General features: G+C 48.3%; 1 protein-coding gene across 1 annotated transcript in view; it reads left to right on the forward strand.

Annotated features, from left to right (window-relative positions):
- LOC139269271 (scavenger receptor class B member 1-like) overlaps positions 1-20,282 on the forward strand; it is a 110,002-nt gene extending 89,720 nt beyond the window's left edge. Inside the window, exons 9-12 of the mRNA XM_070888358.1 lie at positions 9,764-9,882; positions 12,785-12,858; positions 17,258-17,309; positions 20,094-20,282. Coding sequence (XP_070744459.1) covers positions 9,764-9,882; positions 12,785-12,858; positions 17,258-17,309; positions 20,094-20,282 — 434 coding nt within the window. The remainder of the gene's footprint in view (positions 1-9,763; positions 9,883-12,784; positions 12,859-17,257; positions 17,310-20,093) is intronic.
- The last annotated feature ends 337 nt before the right edge of the window (positions 20,283-20,619 follow it).

Below are 20,619 nucleotides of genomic sequence, written 5' to 3' on the forward strand. Positions count from 1 at the left end.
GCATCGGGCACACTGGGGTTTTCAGGAAACTGATTGAGACCAAAGACTTGACCCTGGAAACGGCGGCTTTGATGGCCCAGACATTTATCTCAGGGGAGGAAGAGACCAGAATGATGTTTGACAAAATTCTTGGATTAAATGTAGCAAATGGACAGGGAGTCAACATTGTTAACACGGCACACAGTTCTCCAGGCAGACAAGGGCAATCGGACATGCCCGAGCATATAGTCGAACCCAAAGGGGGAATTCAACAGAGACGATGGCTAGCTGAACAGCGATTCGTACCATCGCAAGGGACAATGCGGTCAGTAATGGGGCATTCAACACCTGTTAATGGTGCGCTTAAGGGCAGTTACAGAAACAGTCAGAGATGATCGACTGGTAATGGACCTTTTGTTTCCAACAACGGCTCATGTTGGAGATGTGGAGGCAAACATACAGCCAGAGCTTGCAGGTATCAGCAATATACCTGCAGAAATTGCAACATCAGCGGTCATTTGCCGCGTATGTGCAGGAAGCCTGCAGCCAGGTTGATGTACAAGGAGGACGGGCCCGATGTAAGCCCTACGAGGCCAAATGGACACTGGGTGAAATCGCTGGAAGCTGAGGTTCAGCGAGTTCATGTGGAGCACATATACAGTGCATACACCAGGACGCCACCGATAATGATGAAAGTGCTCCTCAATGGCATCCCAGTATCAATAGAGCTAGACACGGGGGCCAGCCAGTCGCTGATGAGTATCAAACAGTTTGACAAGCTGTGGGTGTCCAAGGCCAGGAGGCCAAAATTATTGCCGATTGACGCACAGCTACGGACATATACAAAGGAGATCATTCCAGTGCTAGGCAGCGCCACGGTAGTCGTGACCCACAAAGATTCAGAGAACAGGTTGCCACTCTGGATTGTCCCGGGGGACGGTCCCGCACTGCTGGGGAGGAGTTGGCTTGCTGTCATGAACTGGAAATGGGGCGATGTCAATGCAATTTCTTCTGTGGAGCGAATATCATGTTCACAGGTCCTGGACAAATTTGACTCACTATTTCAACCCAGCATTGGCACTTTCATGAGCACCAAGGTAGTGATTCACATAAACCCGGACGCCAGACCAGTACACCACAAGGTCAGAGCAGTGCCGTACGTGATGCGGGAAAAGATAGAAGGTGAATTGGACCACCTGTTGAGGGAAGGCATCATCTCGCCAGTCGAATTCAGTGACTGGGTGAGCCCGATTGTGCCGGTGCTTAAGGCGGATGGGTCGGTCAGGATATGTGGTGATTACAAGGCCACCATCAATCGGGTGTCACTCCAAGACCAGTACCCGCTACCGAGAGCGGAGGACCTCTTTGCGACGCTATCCGGTGGCAAACTTTTTTCAAAATTGGACCTGACCTCAGCTTACATGACCCAGGTGCTGGCGAGTGAGTCGAAGAAGCTGACCTGCATCATGACACACAACGGGTTGTTTGAGAACAACAGATGTCTGTTCGGGATTCGCTTGGCCGCTGCGAACTTTCAACGAAATATGGAAAGTCTCCTCAAGTCGATTCCAAGGACAGTGGTTTTTCAAGACGACATCCTCATCACGGGTTGCGATACTGAAAAACACCTCCACAACCTGGAGGAGGTGCTACGCAGACTGGACCGGGTAGGTCTGCGACTGAAAAAGGCGAAGTGCATTTTCCTAGCTCCAGAGGTAGAATTCCTGGGGATGAGGGTAGCAGCAGACGGGATCAGACCTACTGCGTCCATAATGGAAGTGATCCAGAGAGCACCCAGACCCCGTAACACGACGGAGCTGCGTTCGTTCCTGGGGCTCCTGAACTATTTTGGTAACTTTCTTCCCAAATTGAGCACGCTGTTAGAGCCGCTACACATGCTCCTACGCAAAGGTCGCGAATGAGTCTCGGGGGACAGCCAGGAAAGGGCTTTTGATAGAGCACGCAATTTGTTATGCTACAAAAATCTGTTAACGCTATATGACCCATGTAAGAAACTTGTGTTAACGTGCGATGCGTCGTCCTATGGTGTCGGGTGTGTGTTGCAGCATGTTAATGCCAAGGGTCAGTTACAGCCGGTAGCTTATGCCTCCAGAAGTCTGTCCCAGGCAGAAAGGGGCTATGGGATGGTAGAAAAGGAGGTGCTCGCATGCGTATATGCAGTAAAAAAAAATGCACCAGTACCTGTTTGGCAGGAAATTTGAGCTGGAGACAGATCACAAACCCCTTACACCCCTTTTGGCCGACAACAAGGCCATAAATGCAAATGCGTCGGCCCGCATACAGAGGTGAGCACTCACGTTAGCCGCCTATGACTATACAATTCGGCACAGACCGGGCACCGAAAACTGCGCCGATGCACTCAGCAGGCTCCCACTAGCCACCACTGAGGGGGCTACCGAGCATGGTGCTGAGATGATCAAGGCTGTTGAAGCTTTCGAAAGCGAAGGCTCACCTGTGACAGCCCATCAGATCAAAGTCTGGACTAATAGAGACCCGCTACTGTCTTTTGTCAAGAAATGTGTCCTGAATGGGGACTGGGCAGCCACGTACGGGGCATGCCCTGAGGAATTTAAACCATTTCACAGGCGCAAGGATGAACTCTCGATTCAGGCTGATTGCCTACTATGGGGGAACCGTGTAGTCATGCCCCAGATGGGCAGAGAGGCGTTCATCCGAGAACTCCACAAGGAGCACCCGGGCATTGTCATGGTGAAGGCAATTGCCAGGTCACACGTTTGGTGGCCAGGGATAGATGCAGACCTGGAACTTTGTGTTCGCTGGTGCAACACGTGTGCCCAGCTGGGCAATGCGCCCAGGGAAGCCCCCCTTAGCCCCTGTCAATATCTCGACTCACAATATACAACTCAGACATCTTCAGCCCGGCACATGTTCCTTTAATTTTACTTGCTAGCAAGGGAAAAGTCTCACTCAGTCAACGGCTAAGTGAACACCTTCCAAATGGTACAATTTCACGAGATAGTTATACAGTAAAAACCCAGGTTATGGCCTCTCCCTGTGTATTGGCTCTGTCTCGCAGTCAGTGAATACAGATAAAGAGTTAATTACTACATCCTTGTCCTGACATGGTTTCCAGATATTTCCTTTTGTCAGGGTTATTAGTTGGCCAGTCAGCCATTACTCGATGAGAGTGTGGTAATGAGCTATTACCGGCATTGCATTGTGTCAGGATTGTCCAGTTTCCTGGTCAGTTATCTTTTTGCATGAAATGGATGAGGTCTGTACAAGAGATAATGGCTGGTGGTTTGAGTATCTCTGTCAAAAGGGTGGGGTGGAGTGGAGCTAGTGCTGCCATAGACAATAGGAGAGCACCATGGGGTGGTACTTGTCTCAGCAGGACTTGTCTCCTAGCTGTCTGGTGGCTATTGATTAGTTATCAGCCGTTTCAAGCCAGGTTTAGGTGTTTATGCAAACAGACTGTTGCAGAAATTTCTGGAAGGACCAGGACTCCATTTTGTTTTATATCAAAAAGGGTACATAAATACCGTGTGGTACAGCTTAGATAAAAATACATTTCCACATTCCCCCACTTTGTCCTTCACAAGGACAACTTAATCCATTCTGATCTTGTACAATCTCTCTATTTCCATTTCCACACAAGAGCCTTCAGTAGTTGTCGCTACCATAACTCTAGCCGTGGTCTCGGTAGGTAACATGGTTTTTCCCAGCCTGGCACAGCAACACTTAACCAAGACAAGTAATAGATAGAGGGCGGAGACTATCAGCAGGAATATGATCAAACCCTGACCCACAGATCTCCCTGGGGATCCCAACCATCCCGATGCCCAACCCCACAAGGTGATACCGACCTGGTCAACTGTCTGTTTATACTCTATTACCTTGTTGCTAATGTATTCAGCTAGACTGCTGATTTCTTCTGACTTATCCGGGATATACGTACAGCATTCTCCACCTATTAATGCGCATGTCCCTCCTTCTTTGGCTAGGAGATAATCTAAGGCCATACGATTTTGGAGAGCTATTGTTCGAATAGCTACCATTTCATCATTCACCTCTTTGAAGGCTTGGGAAGTTGCGTTGGCTACTGATTCGACTAAGTTAGCCAGTTCCCGTAACTGCCATTCGGTTGATGCTATTCCATAGGGTGGTATCATTACCTTGAATATTCCATTTAGCCATGTCAAATCCCGTTTAAATCGATGACTTCCATAGGCATCCCTTAGAGTCTTTGTTGATCTGATAAAGGGTGCCACATATCCTAAGTAACAGGACCCTGTCCAGTTGGCTGGTAACCATGGGTAGGCTTTATGGTCACAAATAAAGTAGGTGCAATTATAGGACGTCAGCTCCTGGTCCTTTCATGTTATCCATACTCGAGTGGTCTCACCTTCCCACCCTTCACCTGGGGCTTTGTTATGGACCATCATCCAGCCAACGGTTGCTATCTTTCTCCCATCAGTGGGATTAGTTGTGGCTTGCCATTTAGTCATTTGGGAACACTTGCTGCATCCCATTTCTGGTCCTTTAGTCTCATTACTCACTAGGCATATTATACCTTCAGGATTTCCTATTCTGGGAGTAATGCTTAGGAAGGGTGGCTGACGGTTATTATTATAATTGGGCTGGTACCATCCCTGGAAGGTTGTAAGTTTATACCCTGCTGACCTCCATTCTGTTCGATCCTTCGTTTCTGACACCTTGGTTAGGTTTGTCCTATTTCTGATTCGTTAAGGGGACGGATCTTAGGAGAATACCCCCTTCGGAGTGGACAGGTACATGGGAACATATCCAACAACTAGACAAGTTTCTTTCTTGAGCATATTTATGACTCAGTGCCATAAATACGTTTACCTGCAGTTCCCTTCGGTGGCGTGTCTGTACCCCTGGTATAGTCAATAATGCAAAGCAAAACCCTGTCAAGCCCAGCACCATCTGTCCCCATAGTCCATACAGTTCCTTATTCAGTCTTCCTTTTTCTGTTCCTCTGGTTCCTTCTTCCCTTCCTCCTGGTCGGGTGCCCTTTTGCAATGGGACGCATGGTTCCATGTTGGTCTTTCCTTTACCTTGATTGCAGTATTGGTCACCAGCAAGACCTGGTATGGTCCTTCAAATCTTGGCTGTAGACTGCTTTTTCTTTTAAAGATTTTGATATAAACGAATTCCCCGGGCTCCAGATTATGACACTTCCCTTCCGCTGGCTTGACTTGAGCTTCCTTTTCCTGTGAATGAAAGCTGGAAATACATTTGGTTAGTGCGATACAATAATTCAACATATTTTCCTCCATTTTGTGGATGTCCATCTGTTTTGCAGTAAATGGTGCTGTAAAAGGTAGTCGTTGGGGACGTCCCATAACTATCTCATGCGGTGACAGGCCTGTTGTTCTGTTGTTTGCAGATCGCATTACCATCAAAGCTAAGGGCAGCAGTTCTATCTATTTCAGTCCAGTGTCATTACATAATTTTGCCAGCTTATTTTAAGCATTCCATTATATCTTTCAACAAGTCCAGCTGATTGTGGATGATAACTGCAATGAAAACGTTGGTTAATCTGTAAAGCTTTACACATTTCTCTTATAACAGTTCCTGTGAAATGTGACCCGTTATCACTAGAAAGCTTAGCAGGGATTCCGAAGCGCGGTACGATTTTCTTTAACAAACATTTAGCAACAGTAATGGCATCGGCCTTTTTACATGGAAAGGCTTCAATCCATCTGGAGAACACATCTACAATAACTAATACATACTTGAATCCCATACACATAGGTAATTCAATAAAATCCATTTGTAAATGTACAAAAGGCCCCACTGGATTTGGGTGGGAGGCAGATTCTACTTTTTCCGTCTTACCCGGATTTATTGTCTGACAGGTAACACAATTTGCAATTGCCAAAATACCTGGTGCATACCAAGTTGCCAAAATATAATCTGCCACACCCCCTTTGCCTGCATGTGGGAGTGTATGAACACATCGGGCAATCCATGGAAGTAAGGATCTGGGCGCCACCACACGGCCGTCGTGGTGAACCCATATTCCTTCTGGATTTTTATAACATTGATCCTTTGTCCAGGTCACCACCTCCTCCGTACTGGCCTGTGTCTGAAAGGCAGCACGTCATTAATAGTAGGTGGTGTGTCTGTCTCCTCCTCCTCCTCCGTACTGGCCTGTGTCTGAAAGGCAGCACGTCATTAATAGTAGGTGGCGGGTCTGAGCAATTATTGTTCCTCAGTGGGAACAATGACACCTGCATCCCCCCTTTTGACAGAGCTGCTGACTTAGCTGCATTATCAGCTTGGCGTTCCCAAGTGCCACCTCATTCGACTGGCCTGTATGTGCTTGGCATTTCATAATGGCAAGTTTCAAGGGGCATTGAATGGCTTGAGGAGATTTTCCACTTGTTCTGCATTTTTGATGGTGGTTCCTGAAGAAGTCAGGTACCCATGAATTTTCCAAATTTGTCCATAGTCATGTGATACCCCAAAAGCATACCTGGAGTCGGTGTAGGTATTAACTGTTTGTCCTTCAGCCAGAATACAGGCTCGAGTTAACGCAAACAATTCGGCTTGTTGGGCTGAAAAGGAGTCTGGAAGAGAGGCTGTTTTGACAACATTAAACTGGGTTACAATTGCATAAGCTGCTCTAGGTTGGCCCCTATCATTTCGTAGGGCTGATCCATCAACATAGTACACTAGATCAGGGTTACACATTGGTACATCTGTTAAATTGATACGTGATTTAGTCACTAATTCGTTTACCATTTCACATGAATGGGGTTCGCCGTCTTCTTCCGTGGGGAGTAGAGTGGCTGGATTTAAGGTAGTACATCTTTTAATGATAAGGTTCGGATTTGATAACAGTTCGACTTCATATTTAGTGGTTCTTGCAGAAGTTAGGTGTTGGATGGCCCATTTAATAAGTAAAATCTCGACAGGGATATATAAAATGGTTTGATGATTTAGAGTTATTGTCTGAGCCTGTTGTACAGCGTAATAAGCTGCTGCCAACGAAGGAAGACATCCTGGTAGTCCGCGTGCCACTGGGTCTAGTTGGACACTGAAATACGCTACCGGTCGCTGCCTGTCCCCATATAACTGAGTCAAAACAGATTGTGCAAAACCTGACTTGTGATGGACAAATAAATTGAATGTCTTAGTGTAATCTGGTAATCTCAAGGCTGGTGCTGAAGTGAGGGACTGCTTAAGATTCTGGAAAGCATTCCGGGATACTTCATTCCAAATCCTTCTTTAAGCATTGTGAGAATATAATCGGTTCATTCACAGCTCGTAGGTCTTGGACAAACCTCCATTTATCACTATTGGGCTTCTGAACCGGAAGAATCGGTGTGTTACACGGACTTCTCATTTATGCTTATAGTGATTCACAGATCACAAATTGCAAAGTATTTGTTTTATAATTTTATTAAAAGGCTTCCAAACCCAAGATTTTTCCAATACACCCAAAATGTTGATCAAGGAGAATCACCTGAAATATCTCAAAATCCCAATTCAAATATTGTACTGCCAATCTTTTATTTAAAAATCTTCTGACTGAGCTAGAAGCTTTCGTGTCAAGGTTTTACACCAAGGACAATGGGAGCGTACTCCCCCAGCCTGCAGCCTCGGGAGACCCATGCGGGCTTCTTTTTTTTTTAAAGGCATTACAACTTCCTTTCCCTGTTCTTTATCTCACTCCTAGACTAAATTTATGTCTTTCAACTCAATGTAATCAATGATTGCGTGTCTTCTTTCGACAAGTAAGTGAGCGTGTCAAATAAATTCTCTTTCTTTTTTTAACCACCGGGACCATGTCTCAACAAACCTATCCTTTGTGCATTTCCTAGCTCCGTAACTTCTCATCCGAATAAATCCAAACCTGCGTTTCTAACTTAAAATGTCTTAAACTTCCCACATACAGGACAACACTACGAAGGGTTAAAAAACCTTCACTCTGTTTGAAAAAGTGGGTGGAGCTAAAACAAACAGGCAGTTCCACCATCTTTCCAAACAGGCTTTCAGACCCATGAGAAAGTTCCGCAGTCAAAAAAAAGGGTCCTGGCCCGCTAAGCCTTGGTCACGCATCCGTGTGGACTACGCAGGTCCTTTCATGGGAAAAATGTTTTTGGTTGTAGTAGACACCTACTCCAAATGGATCGAGTGTGACATTCTCAATTCAAGCACATCCTCTGACACGGTAGAAAGTCTACGGGCAATGTTCGCCGCCCATGGTCTACCAGACGTCTTGGTCAGCGACAATGGCCCGTGCTTTACAAGCATTGAGTTCCAGGACTTCGTGGCAGTAAATGGTATCAACCATGTCAGAACAGCACCGTTCAAGCCGGCCTCAAACGGTCAGGCGGAACGAGCAGTGCAGCTAATCAAACAGGGGATGCTCAGAATCCAAGGGGGTTCCCTACAAAGCAGCTTATCACGCCTCCTGTTGGCCAATAGATCCCGACCACACTCGCTCACAAGGGTTCCATCTGCAGAGCTGCTAATGAAAAGGACGCTCAAAACCAGGTTATCCCTCATACACCCCATCATGAAAGAAATTGTTGAGAGCAGGCGCCGGTCACAATGTGATTACCATGACAGGAATGCGAGGGCCCGATGTATTGATGTCAGTGACGCTGTCTTTGTCCTCAACTACGCTGCAGGGCCCAAATGGCTCGCAGGCACTGTGGTTGCCAAAGAAGGGAATAGGATTCTGGTAGTTAAACTTACCAATGGACAAATCTGCCGCAAACACGTGGATCAAACAAAAAGGAGGTTCAGCAACCCCATAGAAGAAGCAGAGGAAGAACACGATGTAGAGTTCACTCCACCACAGGTGACCGAACACCGGAACCAAGTGGAGGAGAGCCCAGTCACTGTGGGCAGTCCGGACAGGCCTGAGGCACCGCAAACAGCAGACACTTAGGCCAGCGCCCAACAACCGGAGCCCCAACTCAGGCATTCTACAAGGGAGCGTAAACCACTAGAGAGACTTAACCTGTGATCCCAATAATACTTTGGGGGGGAGGTGATGTCATGTATTCAACTGTCATTGTAATCCATGTATAAACTGACCTAAGTTGTACACCATGAGAACACTGACCACTAGGGGGTGAACTTGTGGGAGACACTCCTAACCTGGACTTTCAGGTATAAAAGGGGAAGCTCCACCCACCTTCATCACTTCAGTGCTGGAATAAAGGTTACTGGTTACAAAGTGACCTTCTCTCAAGTATGGGCCTCGTGTGCATTTGTACTGTATAGTAAGGACATATCAGCAGAGGGGTGGCAAATACCTGCGGAAGATGCATTAATCACATGTGTGGAACATATCATTGTTGACCACAAATGGTTGTCACGATCTGTTTGGTGTTCTTGCCCGCCTGCTACTGTTGTAAGGGGCTGTGGATAAGATGGCACATGGATACTTGCAGAATGAGAACTGGCAGTGGCGTTTGTACATACAAGCACAAAATACTGCGGATGCTGGAATCTGGAATAACAGCAGAAAATGCTGGCAATTTCAGCAGGTCAGGCAGCATCTGTGGAGGGGAAGCAGAGTTAACGTTTCGGGTCGATGGCCCTTCATCAGAACTGGAGAGTGTTCGGAAAGAACGGATTCTTAACAAGCGCTGAAAGGAGGAGGGGAAAAGGGAAGGTCTGTGATAGGGTGGAAGTCAGGAACGTTTTACAGGGATGGATTTCTGCATGCTTTGTCTCACACCTATAGTTGTGCATCAGCTGTGAAGTACAGTGGCAGTTTATTTTATGCTTATTGTAAATCCTTCATCTTCAGACGCTCAAATCTTCATCTCACACCCACACTTCTACAATGCTGACCCCGAGCTGTGCGAGGCAATCGGTGGATTACATCCCAATGAGAGAGATCATGCACTTTTCATTGACATCCATCCCGTAAGTAACTCTTTACACACAGCCCAACTGAGAAAACTAGCAAAACTAACCCACAGCTTCAAGGTGACTCTGTGATAAGTTAATGTGGTCCCAGAACGGAGCAGTTAGTGCGGTCCCAGCACGGAGCAGTTAGTGTGGTCCCAGCACGGAGCAGTTAGTGCGATCCCAGCAAGGAGCAGTTAATGTGGTCCCAGAACGGAGCAGTTAGTGTGGTCCCAACACGGAGCAGTTAGTGCGGTCCCAGCACTGAGCAGTTAGTGCGGTCCCAGCACAGAGCAGTTAGTGCGGTCCCAGAACGGAGCAGTTAGTGCGGTCCCAGCACAGAGCAGTTAGTGCGGTCCCAGAACAGAGCAGTTAGTGCGGTCCCAGCACAGAGCAGTTAGTGCGGTCCCAGAACGGAGCAGTTAGTGCGGTCCCAGCACAGAGCAGTTAGTGCTGTCCCAGCATGGAGCAGTTAGTGCAGTCCCAGCACGGAGCAGTTAGTGCGATCCCAGCACGGAGCAGTTAGTTGATTCAATTTAATGTTAGCTTTCCACTTTTGTTTTTGATGCTCTTATTTATAAAACCTAGAAACCCATTCGCTTTTTTATAACTATTTACAATCTATATTAACGACTTGGAAGAAGGGACTGAGTGTAACGTAGCCAAGTTTGCTGATGATACAAAGATGGGAGGAAAAGCAATGTGTGAGGAGGACACAAAAAACAAAGGACATAGACGGGCTAAGTGAGTGGGCAAAAATTTGGCAGATGGAGTATAATCTTGGAAAGTGTGAGGTCATGCACTTCGGCAGAAAAAAATCAAAGAGCAAGTTATTATTTAAATGGAGAAATATTGCAAAGTGCCGCAGTACAGCGGGACCTGGGGATGCTTGTGCATGAAACACAAAAGGTTAGTATGCAGGTACAGCAAGTGATCAGTAGGCCAATGGTATCTTGGCCTTTATTGCAAAGGGGATGGAGTATAAAAGCTGGGAAGTCTTGCTCCAGTTATACAGGGTATTGGTGAGGCCACACCTGGAATACTGCGTGCAGTTTTGGTTTCCATATTTACGAAAGGATATACTTGCTTTGGAGGCAGTTTAGAGAAGGTTCACTAGGTTGATTCCAGAAATAAAGGGGTTGACTTATAGGTTGAGTAGGTTGGGCCTCTAGTCATTGTAATTCAGAAGAATGAGAGGTGATCTTATCGAAACGTATAAGATTATGAGGGAGCTTGACAAGATGGATGCAGAGAGGATGTTTCCACTGATGGGGGAGACTAGAACTAGGGGGCATGATCTTAGAATAAGGGGCCGCCCATTTAAAACTGAGATGAGGAGAAATTTCTTCTCTCAGAGGGTTGTAAATCTGTGGAATTCACTGCCTCGGAGAGCTGTGGAAGCTGGGGCATTGAATATATTTAAGACAGAAATAGACAGTTTCTTAAACGATAAGGGAATAAGGGGTTATGGGGATCGGGCGGGGAAGTGGAGCTAAGTCCATGAACAGATCAGCCATGATTGTATTAAATGGTGGAGCAGGCTCGAGGGGCCGAATGGCCTACTCCTGCTCTTATTTCTTATGTTCATATGTTTATTAACATTTACTAATCTCAACCCCAAAATATCTCTGTTGCTGTACTCCTTTTAAAGTGTTACCATTTAGCGTATATTTCCTCTCCTGAGTCTCATTTCAAAATTATCAAATTGCATTTCCCTGCATTTAATTTCATCTGACACCTATCTGCCCAAACTATTAATCCAGCGATATCCTCTTGAAAAGAACTAGGCCGAGAAATTGCATAGCGTCCCGTTTGGGGCCCGTAACATCTGCGGGCAGGTGTTCCCGCCCAGCTGGTGAAATTGGGGTTAACGCCCTGAGCACAAAACAACTCGCCCCACTTCTTGTGTGGTCGCTGAGGGGTGGAAGCAGAGGGAGAGGGGTGCAGTTACACATTGTGGCGCTAGACATAAATCAGGTAAAGTTCAGCAAGATAAGGGGTTTGGTTGAAATTAATGGAGTCGTTAGCTTTATCCCAATCTATTGCTTTGGTCTCTGTTATTTATCTCTCCCAGTCATTATCTTAAACCTATTATACTGTGATCAATACTGCCTTGATGCTCCCCCACACTCACTTCTCTTATCTGCTCCAGTTCATTTCCCATTACCAGGTCCTGCTTTTTAATTGAGCGCCAATTTCCTGATACTCCCGCAGCAGGAACAATCCCCCTTGCAACAAGGCCCTTCCCTTTCCACATTCCTCTCCAGCTGTTTGGAGGTATCCTCACCCTGGCAACACACCCACCAGGACTCTCGAGCATGACTGCAGAGGTACCCTCGATCCTGCTAATGATCAAATCCTCTCCATTTACAACCTTTCTATTACACTCCTCCCCTCTCCCTTGCACTGGCTCCTGCTCTACACTGCCTTGCCTGACATTCTCCCCACTGACCCTCCCCAGTTACCCCGCTGACCCACTCCGATTCCCCGCCACTGAGTGTGATCTCTATTGCAGTGTGAGTAGTGAGTGTGAGCACTGTCACACTGCAAGGTGTGAATGTGAGCTGGGTGGGTGTATCAGCCCCGTGTCGGGCGTAGGAATTGTGCTCATCAATGGAACTGTTCACACTTTGAGAGATGCTCAGTAAATCTGGGGTATCTCCATCTGATAAAGTCAGAGTTTCATCGAGCGGCTTGTCCAAGGGCACAGATTTCTCAGGAAAAGGGAACATAAAAGTTACATCCAACTAGCAATCTATTTGACTCTTCAATAAGCGGATCGAGTGCAGGATGAATTGATGAAAGATAGAGAGGATGGTGTGCACTGAATCACCGGCCCGGTTACTGAGCTTGGGAAACTATTGGACACACTGACCATTATAGAAAATCTTTCAAAGGTGATTGTGTGTTTTTCTTTCAGTTAACTGGAATCCCCTTGAACGTCTCCATTAAATTACAGCTGAACTTGTTCCTAAAAACGGCCAAAGGAATAAAGTGAGTATTTGGGTCATTTTTATAACCTTCTGACAGTTTAATGATTTGGAGGAAGTGGCTGTTGATATTTATTGGGATCACAGATTAGAATTTATCAGTACCACCCGACATCTAACCCTAACCCGAAATCTAACCCTAACCCGAAATCTAACCCTAACCCGAAATCTAACCCTAACCCTAAATCTAACCGTAATCCTAAATTTAACCATAACCCTAAATCTAACCCTAACCCTAACCCTAAATCTAACCGTAATCCCAAATCGAATCCTAATCCTAACCCTAATCCTAACTCTAACTCTAATCCTAACCCTAACCCTAAATCTAACCCTAACCCTAACCCTAGCCACCCTAACCTGAACTGAACCTATCAGCACAAGGAGATTGTATCCCTGACCCTGACCCTATCCCTGACCCTATCCCTGACCCTGACCCTATCCCTGACCCTGACCCTATCTCTGACCCTGACCCTATCCCTGACCCTATCTCTGACCCTGACCCTATCTCTGACCCTGACCCTATCCCTGACCCTATCCCTGATTATGACCCTATCCCTGACCCTGACAACACAAATTGCATAGAAGCAAATGTGGTTAAAGCTGAGAAAATCTAAAACGTGCTCATGTTTTAACATTTTGTAAATTGAAGGAGCGATTGTAATGGGGAGCGAGGTTTGCGTGTGGAATGAGCTCAGTCGCTGATCGAGTCAGATTCTTGTTACTGTCAGCGATGGTGCTGTGCACTGCAGTCGATCAATAGTCCCAGGGCTCACTTTGTAAGCAGCACAACACTGGTTATAGTTCAGGTGCTTCTGTCTCAACGACACACCCGGGGACAGAGCAGCATTCCATCAACATAGAGTCGCTTCATCATATCCATGTCCTCTCTCGCTGAGAAACCTCAGTCCCATCGCCCCCTGTACCCCCTCCCCCAGTCCCATCGCCCCCTGTACCCCCTCTCCCAGTCCCATCCCCCTGTACCCCCTCCCCCAGTCCCATCGCCCCCTGTACCCCCTCCCCCAGTCCCATCCCCCTGTACCCCCTCCCCCTGTCCCATCACCCCTGTGTACTCCCCACCCCCCCAGTCCCAGCCCCTGTACCCCCAGTCCCACCCCTGTACTCCCTAGTCCCACCCCCGTACCCCTCAGTCCCACCCCCTATACCCCCCAGTCCCCCCGTACCCCAGTATCATCGCCCCCTGTACCTCCCACGTCCCTCTCTGCCCCCTAGTTATTAAATCAAGGATTCGAGATGGTTTTTTAACAGCCTTATCAACTTGCCTTGAACCCCTCAGTATCAGTATTTTATTGTCGAAAGTCCCTGCATCCGACTCACAAAATTGGATCAAAACATGGAAATAAAATACACTGCTGATCGCACGTGAGTGTTGCCGAGCTCGTCCTTCCACAGATACTTGCTGTTCCTCGCGCTGTCCCTGTACCTCCCCACCCCCCCCAGACCCCACTCCCCCGGTCTCTATACCCCACCCCTCCACCCCCCACTGTCCCTGTACCCCCTCCCACCACCACCTCCAGTCTCTGTAACCTCCTCATCCATCGGACCCTGTACCCGCTCCCGGACACTGTACCCCATCCCAGAACCTGTAACCCACTCCAGCACACTTAAATGTCAGCTGTGGCTCAGTGGGCAGCACATTTGCCTTTGTGAGAAGGTTGTGGGCTCAAGTCCCACTCCAGGAACTTGAGCACAAAATTCTAGGCTGACACTCCCAGTGCAGTACTGAGGGAGTGCCGCACTGTCGGAGGGGCAGTTTTGAGGGAGTGCCGCACTGTCGGAGGGGCAGTACTGAGGGAGTGCCGCACTGTCGGAGGGGCAGTACTGAGGGAGCGCCGCACTGTCGGAGGGGCAGTACTGAGGGAGCGCCGCACTGTCGGAGGGGCAGTACTGAGGGAGTGCCGCACTGTCGGAGGGGCAGTACTGAGGGAGTGCCGCACTGTCGGAGGGGCAGAACTGAGGGAGCGCCACACTGTCGGAGGGGCAGTACTGAGGGAGTGCCACAATGTCGGAGAGACAGTACTGAGGGAGTGCTGCACTGTCAGAGGGGACGTATTGAGGGAGTGCCGCAATGTCGGAGGGGCAGTACTGAGGGAGTGCCGCAATGTCGGAGGGGCAGTACTGAGGGAGTGCCGCAATGTCGGAGGGGCAGGACTAAGGGAGCACCGCACTGTCAGAGGGGCCGTACTGAGGGAGTGCCGCACTGTGGGCGGGGCAGTACTGAGGGAGTGCCGCACTGTCGGAGGGGCAGTACTGAGGGAGTGCTGCACTGTCAGAGGGGCCGTATTGAGGGAGTGCCGCAATGTCGGAGGGGCAGTACTGAGGGAGTGCCACAATGTCGGAGAGGCAGTACTGAGGGAGTGCTGCACTGTCAGAGGGGACGTATTGAGGGAGTGCCGCAATGTCGGAGAGACAGTACTGAGGGAGTGCTGCACTGTCAGAGGGGACGTATTGAGGGAGAGCCGCAATGTCGGAGGGGCAGTACTGAGGGAGTGCCGCAATGTCGGAGGGGCAGTACTGAGGGAGTGCCGCAATGTCGGAGGGGCAGGACTAAGGGAGCACCTAACTGTCAGAGGGGCCATACTGAGGGAGTGCCGCACTGTGGGAGGGGCAGTACTGAGGGAGTGCCGCACTGTCGGAGGGGCAGTACTGAGGGAGTGCTGCACTGTCAGAGGGGCCGTATTGAGGGAGTGCCGCAATGTCGGAGGGGCAGTACTGAGGGAGTGCCACAATGTCGGAGAGGCAGTACTGAGGGAGTGCTGCACTGTCAGAGGGGACGTATTGAGGGAGTGCCGCAATGTCGGAGGGGCAGTACTGAGGGAGTGCCGCAATGTCGGAGGGGCAGGACTAAGGGAGCACCGCACTGTCAGAGGGGCCGTACTGAGGGAGTGCTGCACTGTCAGAGGGGCCGTACTGAGGGAGTGCCGCAATGTGGGAGGGGCAGTACTGAGGGAGTGCCGAAATGTCGGAGGGGCAGTACTGAGGGAGTGCCGCACTGTTGGAGCGGCAGTACTGAGGGAGTGCCGCAATGTCGGAGGGGCAGTACTGAGGGGGGGCAGTACTGAGGGAGTGCCGCAATGTCGGAGGGGCAGTACTGAGGGAGCGCCGCACTGTTGGAGGGGCAGTACTGAGGGAGTGCCGCAATGTCGGAGGGGCAGTACTGAGGGAGTGACGCACTGTTGGAGGGGCAGTACTGAGAGAGTGCCGCAATGTCGGAGGGGCAGTACTGAGGGAGCGCCGCACTGTTGGAGGGGCAGTACTGAGGGAGTGCCGCACTGTCGGAGGGGCAGTACTGAGGGAGCGCCGCACTGTTGGAGGGGCAGTACTGAGGGAGTGCCGCACTGTCGGAGGGGCAGTACTGAGGGAGCGCCGCACTGTTGGAGGGGCAGTACTGAGGGAGTGCCGCAATGTCGGAGGGGCAGTACTGAGGGAGCGCCGCACTGTTGGAGGGGCAGTACTGAGGGAGTGCCGCAATGTCGGAGGGGCAGTACTGAGGGAGCGCCGCACTGTTGGAGGGGCAGTACTGAGGGAGTGCCGCAATGTCGGAGGGGCAGTACTGAGGGAGCGCCGCACTGTTGGAGGGGCTATCTTTTGGATGAGACGTTAAACCAAGGACCCGTCTGCTCTCTCAGGTGGATGTAAAAGATCGCATGGCACTTTTCAAAGAAGAGCAGGGGAGTTCTCCCTGGTGTCCTTGGGCCAATATTTATCCCTCGAAAATGATTATCTGATCATCATCAAATTGCTGTTTGTGTGAGCTGGCAGTGTGCAAATTGGGTGTCACCATCCCTACACTTCATTGGCTGTAAAGCGCTTTGGGACATCCTGAGGTTGTGAAAGCAATGCACGTCTTTCTTTTTCTTTTACCCCATTCTCTGGAGCCTGTAAGATTTTGATCAGCTCACAAAATCATCAAACTAAAAGCAGAGGATGTCATTCAGCCCATCATACTTGTGTAACGGCCATTGCTGTCTCCCCAATGGGAGCAGCATGGTAGTTCCTGCCCCATTCACCCTTTAAAGAATAACTCTGTAATTATTAAACTGTTTCCGTGTCCAACACATCAGCAATTTTCAGGAAACAATTTATTATTGTCTGAATGTCAGACTAAGACCTACAGCAGGGGCATGTTGTGCACACAGTAATCAGTTGACCTACTTCTAAATCCGTGCTCCAATCTAACGTGACCCAGTTACAGACTCACAAATGTTACTGCTGGGCAAAGTGCGACAGTAAAGGAGATTAATGCTCCTCCAGTAACTAATTGGGTCACATTCATTAATAACAGTTGGCAGGGAGCATTACCTCATCGTGTAGGTATTTAGCCACAGTCAGAATAAGATTAATAATTGCTCACAGCCAGTAACCTGTAACCTTTCTGTCGTCAGTATTACGGGGAAGATGCGGACGATGCTGCTTCCTTTGATGTGGTTTGCTGAGGTAAGTTTACGGCCAGGAAACTGCTAAAACACATCGGTAACATCTCCCCCACCCAGAGTCAAAGGAAAGCTGCAAACTCGTCAACAAGATTCTCAGTGTGGCTCACAGGCTCAAACAGCTTCAGGAAAGTTAATCACACAAAACAAATTTTTGTTAAAGGAAATTAAGAGAAATACAGAGTTACTTACACGGCTACATTGGAACCCAGCTCTAACAACCTCACCGACCCCCGACCCCTGACCCCCGGGCCCTGACCCCCGACCTTGAACCCTGACCCCTGACCCCTGACCCCTGACCCTGATCCCCGGACCTCGATCCCCAAGCACTGACCCTTGACCCCCGAACCTCAATCCCCAAGCACTGACCCCTGACCCCCGGGCCCAGATCCCCGAACCTTGATCCCCTGAACCCCAACCCCCGAACCCCGATCCCCGAACCCTGAACTCCGATCACTGAACCCCGGGCCCCGACCCCCAACCCCAACCCCCGCAAGTCAACCCTCGACCCCTGACCCCCAACTCCTGAGCCCCAACCCTCGAGCCTGACCCCCCGAGAATCAACCCCTGACCCCTGACCTGCGATCCCTGAGCCCTGACCCCCGACCCTGAGAATCAACCCCCGACCCCTGACCCCGATTCCTGAGCTCCAGTCTCACCGACCCCCGACTCTGCTGGGAGCCGAGGCCTCACCTGGCTCAGTTTGTTGGACCCTGCTGGTTTTCTGCTGGATTACGGTGGGATTATAGTCGAACCATCAAGAATTTCCCAGGAATTCTTTTCCTTACAGTTGCTGGTTTGATTTCAGATTGTCACTCTCCCTCGGTCCTGTCAGCAAGACATGTTGAATTGGATCTCTCTCCTTATCCCTCACGACCTCACATTGCTGACAGATGTCTAACCCTGCACATTTATTAAAGGTCTTTTGAACTTGAGGCTTTAAAGTGATGATTTATAATCTCAGTGAAGTGAAGAATAAATGGCTGTGAAATATTTAACCATGAGGAAATACACTTACTACAATAAACATTCCGTGTCCTAATGACCCTGGGTGAAAATATTTCTCCAACCTCCCCCCTCATCCCCCAATTATTCTGACTTTACCGAACTAACTCTAACCCCAGTTAGCCTTGTTACCAATAGAAACCACATTCACTGTTCACTCACAACCAGTGGCCACTCAGTGTTTTGAAGCTTTAAACAAACCTGGGGTCATTTTAACTTTTGCCGTCCTGTAAAACGAAGTTATACTGTATCGGTGCCCGTCCTGTAAACCGAAGTTATACTGTATCGGTGCCCGTCCTGTAAACCGAAGTTATACTGTATCGGTGCCTGTCAGTGTAATCCGAAGTTATACTGTATCGGTGCCCGTCTTGTAAAACGAAGTTATACTGTATCGGTGCCCGTCCTGTAAACCGAAGTTATACTGTATCAGTGCCCGTCCTGTAATCCGAAGTTATACTGTATCGGTGCCTGTCAGTGTAATCCGAAGTTATACTGTATCGGTGCCCGTCCTGTAAACCGAAGTTATACTGTATCGGTGCCCGTCCTGTAAAACGAAGTTATACTGTATCAGTGCCTGTCAGTGTAATCCGAAGTTATACTGTATCGACGCCTGTCAGTGTAAACCGAAGTTATACTGTATCGGTGCCCGTCCTGTAAACCGAAGTTATACTGTATCGGTGCCCGTCCTGTAAACCGAAGTTATACTGTATCGGTGCCCGTCCTGTAAACCGAAGTTATACTGTATCGGTGCCTGTCAGTGTAATCCGAAGTTATACTGTATCGGTGCCCGTCTTGTAAAACGAAGTTATACTGTATCGGTGCCCGTCCTGTAAACCGAAGTTATACTGTATCAGTGCCCGTCCTGTAATCCGAAGTTATACTGTATCGGTGCCTGTCAGTGTAATCCGAAGTTATACTGTATCGGTGCCCGTCCTGTAAACCGAAGTTATACTGTATCGGTGCCCGTCCTGTAAAACGAAGTTATACTGTATCAGTGCCTGTCAGTGTAATCCGAAGTTATACTGTATCGACGCCTGTCAGTGTAAACCGAAGTTATACTGTATCGGTGCCCGTCCTGTAAACCGAAGTTATACTGTATCGGTGCCCGTCCTGTAAACCGAAGTTATACTGTATCGGTGCCCGTCCTGTAAACCGAAGTTATACTGTATCGGTGCCCGTCCTGTAAAACGAAGTTATACTGTATCAGTGCCTGTCAGTGTAATCCGAAGTTATACTGTATCGACGCCCGTCCTGTAAACCGAAGTTATACTGTATCGGTGCCCGTCCTGTAAACCGAAGTTATACTGTATCGGTGCCCGTCCTGTAAACCGAAGTTATACTGTATCGGTGCCCGTCCTGTAAACCGAAGTTATACTGTATCGGTGCCCGTCCTGTAAACCGAAGTTATACTGTATCGGCCGCCCGTCAGCGGAATGGAAAATCAGGTGAGATGTACAACATGTGGCCGATCCAATATTACCCATTTTACACTAACGGCAAAGGTTAAAATGCCTCCGCCCGTGCAGTGTGTGCGAGGCTGTGGGCCAATGTTCAATAGGATTCTCACCAGGAGGTCCAGCTGGATATCAACACTTGCTTTAAAAGGAGATAACTAAACAGCAGAAAATAAAAAAACACTTCCATTACATGTTAAAAAATTCACAAATTGAGGTAACATTATTTAATCAATAATAGTTATTATTAAGAAGCAGAATCTGAGTGTCCTTTCATATACTTTTATCAAACTGCTTGATGCTTCTGGAACTTATTGCAATTCCTTCAGAGTGGGAACATTGACGGTCCAATCCTCGACACCTTCTACACCTTCATGGTGGTGGTCCCGACAGTGCTGCAATATAGCCAGTACATTATCCTGGTACTCGGTGTGCTACTGCTGGTTATTGCTGCAATTCTGGCAATTATTTTTCAACAACAGGTAAGAAAAATTAATAGCTCATGGAACGCAAATTGATAAGGGTATATCAGGTTTTTTTGACTTTTTGCATAAAGATAACCAATTTTAATAAAAATTGAGTTGATCTAAAATAGAGAAAAAATTATTCTCAAAACAATGAGCCTAACAATTATACGACTTTAGACAAAATCAAAAATCAAAATTACAATGCATGAAATCTTTTAATTACTTAACTAAGAACGAATAAGTTGACACTTGGAAACTGTGCAAACGTATTGTGAAAGCGAAAGTGCCCTAATATTGCCAGTATTGTGAAAGGACTTCTTTTATTATTCATTCTCGGGATGTGAGCAACGCTGGAAAGACCAGCATTTATTGCCCATCCTTAATTGTC

Source organism: Pristiophorus japonicus, chromosome 8 (genome assembly GCF_044704955.1).
Source record: "Pristiophorus japonicus isolate sPriJap1 chromosome 8, sPriJap1.hap1, whole genome shotgun sequence".
Taxonomy (NCBI): domain Eukaryota; kingdom Metazoa; phylum Chordata; class Chondrichthyes; family Pristiophoridae; genus Pristiophorus; species Pristiophorus japonicus.